The sequence below is a fragment of the Vigna angularis genome, chromosome 7 (assembly GCF_016808095.1).
Source record: "Vigna angularis cultivar LongXiaoDou No.4 chromosome 7, ASM1680809v1, whole genome shotgun sequence".
NCBI lineage: Eukaryota > Viridiplantae > Streptophyta > Magnoliopsida > Fabales > Fabaceae > Vigna > Vigna angularis.
The window spans coordinates 35,245,985-35,251,434 of NC_068976.1; the positions used below are offsets into that span (position 1 = coordinate 35,245,985).

The window sequence follows — 5,450 nt, forward strand, 5'->3', positions numbered from 1 at the left end:
TTTTTCAGATTGTAAATATGTAATGATCGTTTTGGCATTCTGTAATTTGATCTTGTCTGTAAGGTGATAATCTACAAGGAAATGTTATTACTTCATTAAATTTCTTACAAGGAAAGTACACTATTACATCGATGTAGAGATGCAGAACATACAGAGAAGATAGAAAATAAAGAAAGAAGAATAAGTTGAGAGGACAGAAAGTACATAATTAATTCGTTCCCTCACTTATTCTATTTATTAGGTAAGTACTATAATTAGACTCCTACTTAATCTTTCAAATGAAAATTTATTCTATTTATTAGGTAAGTACTATACGAGACGAAAGTGATTAAATTAAATCTGTATAACATAAAATAAGATTTAATTGAAACAAAAGATAAATAAATAAAGGGGACTAAATTGAATAAAAGTAACAAATATTGAATAAAAAATATTTTAGCCAATTTATTTTTTATTAGAAAGTTGGATAATGTAGGATTCTATTTTAAGATTGGACACAATGTTTTGTTTTTTATTTAAAATTATGTATTGTTATGTATTTGATACTTTAATAGATGACTTATCACTAGTGAAAAAACAGCGTATAACGTCACGCGTTCAATGTCGTAGCAATAAATATCTAACGTTAAAAATGACCGGTGGTATTTTCGTAAATAAATTGATTTGCTCCACGTCAATTACTAAAATAGTTCGCCGTTTAAAATGTATTAACGTCAAACAAGAAACATATCGACGTAATCTAAAATGTATTAACGTCAAATAAGGCCAACATCGACGTAAAACAATGACCTTAGAATCACATAACGTCAACTTAAGAAACATCTGACGTTCAATTTAAAATAAAAAAATAAGGAAATAGTGGTTTGCTTCCAACAATATTACTCCTACCCACATTTGACGTCAACCATGACAAATATTCGACGTTTTATATGGCAGCATGAAACCAAAGTGTAAATCCCTTTTTTATTCTTTATTTCTTTTCTCTTATAAACCAAACATAACGTCCCAAACTTTATGGGGTCGACGTTTAAAACAATATAGAACGTCGAGCAAGTTGGGGTTGGACGTGATTGTCGTAATCATATAACGTCAGTAAGAAAGCAGTCGACGTCCAATACTAAATATTGATTTAATTAATATGAGGTCAACCGTAACAAAAGAAGGACGTTGTATATTTCAGCTAGCAGTTATTCTTTTTTTCTATAAATACAGTTTCAGAGCCTTAGATAACCTGTAGACATCCATTTATATAAAGCTTGAAGGTCGATGATGTACCCGATGAAATACATGTAACTCGATGTGATCACAACGAAGGCATATGGGATAAATAGGTGTCTTAGCATTGTTTTAATTACTTGTACAATTTATTTATTTTGTTTGTTCTAAATATAATGTACTAACACTTTGTAAATAGGTATGACGAGCTCTAGATCAGGTGCGACGGGAGGAGGGGGCAGATCTGTGACTCGGATGCCTGATGTCACATCCCGTCAAGTTAATGAGAAACTTGTGACGGTGGAGTTTGATGCCCGAACATTTGTGCCTATTGGGGCACATGCAACATCGTTCAAAAGTTACTTGGGCGTGATGGCAAAAGCACATGTCCCTATTGTCGCTACCTGTTGGGATGATGTCCCACAGGTTGACAAAAATCTACTATGGCAGGATATTTTGGTATGTTTAAGATGTTTTACTTCCATCATTGACTTATTTTTGTTGATCATGCTTTAACATTAATTTTGTTTTTAACAAGAAAATTGGAATATCCCTAATGATGAGAGGATAAGGAAGAAGATTTTATCCCACATTGCAGTCCGGTGGAGGGACTTCAAGACGAGAATGACACGTGAATACGTCTTTGACTCTAAACAGAACGACACTCCTTGTACAAAATATAAAATAACTGAGGAGGAGTGGGTGTAGTTTAAAGAATCTAGACTTACTCCTGAGTGGCAGGTATGTTTTTTAATATTTTGCTCTAGTCACACAAGATGTTAATTTGTGATTTATGCTTAATGATTTTCATTTTTTCATAGGTGAAAAGGATAGCCGCTCAGCAGAGGCAGAAGCTTAATGATACACCACACGTACTGTCACGCTAAGGAGTTAGGTCTTGAGTCACCTGATCTAGCACCTCTACTAGCCATGCATGAATTGTGGAAGGCTGCACGGACAAAGTCCAATGGCCAGTTTACATCCCAGTCTGCTCAGGAGATATCCCAGAGAATTGTAAGTGGAAACTTTTAACTGATTACCATAGTTCATAAAAAATTATGTAACAAACTTTTTAATGTGTCTAGCTTCATTATGATATGCAGGATGACTTGGTTGACCAACAGAGTCAAGGCACATTTGTGGCACAAGGTAGGGAGGACCTCCTAGTAGCAGCCACAGGTCGGCTAGACCGTCCAGGTCATGTGCGTTGTGTTGGAGGAGCTATTAGATTGAGGGACTACTTTGGCCCTAAACCAAGAAGCACAAAAGCCGCGACTCAAAAAATGGTTAGTAGCATCAGGCAACAGGTGCAAGTCGAATTAGAGGAAAGCATGGGTGAACGCTTCAGAATGCTCGAAGAAAAACTTGCGATGATCACCCAACAACAACAACAACAACAACAACAACAAGAGCAACAATAAGAGCAACAACAACAATCACAACAGGAAGACGCCCCTACAGATGATCCTACTGCACCTCGTGTGAGCACTAAAGGCTCATGCTCTACTGCAGATCGTACTGATAACAATATTTAGTATGAGTTTTTGGTTGATGAGGATCCTCCGCGCGTAGTTGCCGTGGGACGACAGATTGCAGGAGGCCAGACCATTCATGGTGCTCTTGCCCACTCACGCGCGGGTAATGATTAATGATCCAAGAGACCCCCAAGCTCGAGTGCCATTGCCTACATCTGAAATCCAATTCGTGGGGGAGGCCTTAGGCACATTTATTGCTTGGCCTAAGGCTATGATCATGCCATATTTTGGCCCACCAACGGTATTATATTCTTCTTTTTATTATCTTAAATCTTCAAGTTATAATTAAACGATTCCTAACTTTTGTAAATGTGAGTTGCAGGTTTACCGTCCTGAGAAACAACCAAGTGCTCAACCTGTGAACGAGACTCGTGAGGAAGCAGAAGACCATGATGTTATATCCATATTGACCTCCAAATTAAATAAGTTGAGAAAAGGACCGGTAGAGATGTTGTAGGAGTTTAGAACATTTGGCATCGAGTGCCATGTTCCATTGTATATTAATTTCGATGATGCTTATGAGATCATTGGTGGAGAAAAAAATGCTCAACATTTCATTGCATACAACTATGGTGCATGTAAGTTTTTTATTTGTTATTTTCCAATTTGTATATTAGTATTATTACATTTTAATAAATATACTTAACTTTATTCTTACAGGTACATGGACACCATCGCAGTTGAATCAGGTCGAGCGCCAGTTTATGGCTTTCTTGAACCTCAGACCATTCAACCATCTGGAAACACATTACATTTCAGAAAATCATATATTTAAACATGGATGACTGAGTCTAATAGAGAGATATATATCACACCATACATTGATGCGTTATTTGTTTCCCAATATTGTCAACTTTTATCAAATTTTAATCAATAAACTAACTCACTAGTTGTTGGTACATGACAGGGACCATTGGCAACTCATGGTGATCATTCCAAAAAAAGCACAAGTTGTATGGTTTTGTTCTCTTCATAGGAAGATTAAAGCGGAGTTGAAGTCCTTGATACAAACGTAAGTATTACATTCATTCTTATCAATTCATTATGATATTAACATATTAACTTATGTTTCTAATGTTTCAAATGTTTCAAATTTGTTTAGAGTTATGACTAGGACCAAATGACAACAACTTGAAATTATATATCCTAAGGTTGGAATTCGTTGATCTTTAACCTTTAATTTTCGTAGTCAAATTTAAACCATTACATTTGACTAAGTTCTTTCACATGTTTAGTGTAATAAGCAGAATGATTCCTGGGCATGTGACTACTACATCATGTCATGGATGAAGGCAATCATCCGAGCATAAATCAGAGGAGAATGGACTAAGGTAAAAATTTACATTTGAAAATCTTACAAATATCAATAAACTTTTTACATTAAAATGAATATAATAGTAAAGTTTCCTTGATTATGCAGCGGTTCAACACTACCTCTTCATTGTCCACTTCAGTAATAACGACGATAAGAGAGGATTGGGCACGATATTTGAATAAACATTTAAAATAGCTATAGCTTCAGGTTTTTCCTTTCATGATAGTAGCATTTGCTTACTTGTGTAGCTTTTAAACTGTTAATAGATTATTGTGAATAGATGAATGGAAAACTGGGTTCTTTAAAGTTTTGATGATGACATTAGCGTCTTTTAGTTTTACTATTTAATTGGAATTGATGAATTCATGATAGCATGGTTTAAATTAATTAATTTTGTGAATATATATGAATTGGAAAACTGGTTTCTGTATTTCAGGTTTGGTTGAATGAGCTAAACCGAATCAAATCCAAAAAAAAAAACACTGAAGGTAATGTCGAAGTATACACCATTTGACGTTCAAACATCGACAGTAACGTCCCATATAGACAACTTCGACGTTAACCTTACGTCCATCCCCTTATACTTGACGTCAAATATAAATATTTATTCAAATATTACTCAAAAATTGACGTCTTCTTTGAACTTCGACGTGAACATTATGTCTATTATCCTCCACATTGACATTAAGTTTACGTCACTTCCCTCATACATAAAACGACAAATCTTACTATAAATATAAATATTTATTCAAATATTGAACGTCAATCTCTTTACTAACTGACGTAACCTGACGTCGTTGCACAATGCCAACGTTAGGTTTATGTCAGATCTCGATATAATCGACGTGAAATTGTCCTATTAACGTCGCCTCGTGATATTCAACGTAAAAGTTACGTCACCCGCTATGACGTCGGTCTCTAATTCATTGTTAAAAGCCAAAAATAGCCGACGTAATACGTTGTTTTTGCACTAGTGTATATTGTAACACCCTACTATTTTAAAGGGTATTACTGATAGTAGAGACTAAATTAATTTGATATCTCTTATAAACAATCAAACTTTATTTCATTTAATCCAAAGTACAATACCAAACTTACAAACTTTAAACAATATAGTCTTCACCATTGAAATTTCAACTTATAAGTTTTACACAACATAATCTTCCCAATACAAATTTATTCTTTTTACAAAAATCCCTGAAAGTTTTTCCCCGCATCTCTCTCATCTCTAAGCTTGTTCAACCGCATCTGCAACATTATCTAATCACATATAACATGAGTTATATGATCATAGTACAAACAAATAAGGGTAAGCCAACCTTATCATAAAATCATTAAACTTGTAATAAAAATATTATAATCATGTATTTCTGCAATTGATAAAA

General features: G+C 34.5%; 1 protein-coding gene across 1 annotated transcript; it reads left to right on the forward strand.

Annotated features, from left to right (window-relative positions):
• Positions 1-2,712: 2,712 nt before the first annotated feature.
• Positions 2,713-3,535, forward strand: LOC128197904 (uncharacterized). The gene is made up of 4 exons (XM_052880754.1): positions 2,713-2,991; positions 3,073-3,192; positions 3,274-3,328; positions 3,411-3,535. The coding sequence occupies exons 1-4, from the start codon at positions 2,827-2,829 to the stop codon at positions 3,533-3,535; spliced, it is 465 nt and encodes a 154-aa protein (XP_052736714.1). The 5' UTR covers positions 2,713-2,826.
• The last annotated feature ends 1,915 nt before the right edge of the window (positions 3,536-5,450 follow it).

Bases quoted from the DNA above. Each gene is read 5' to 3' on its own strand.
- LOC128197904 (XM_052880754.1), top strand. From the start codon at position 2,827: ATGGTGCTCTTGCCCACTCACGCGCGGGTAATGATTAATGATCCAAGA. The intron at 3,193-3,273 runs GTAGAGATGTTG...GATGCTTATGAG, and splicing joins ATAAGTTGAGAAAAGGACCG to ATCATTGGTGGAGAAAAAAA. The intron at 3,329-3,410 runs GTAAGTTTTTTA...TTATTCTTACAG, and splicing joins TGCATACAACTATGGTGCAT to GTACATGGACACCATCGCAG.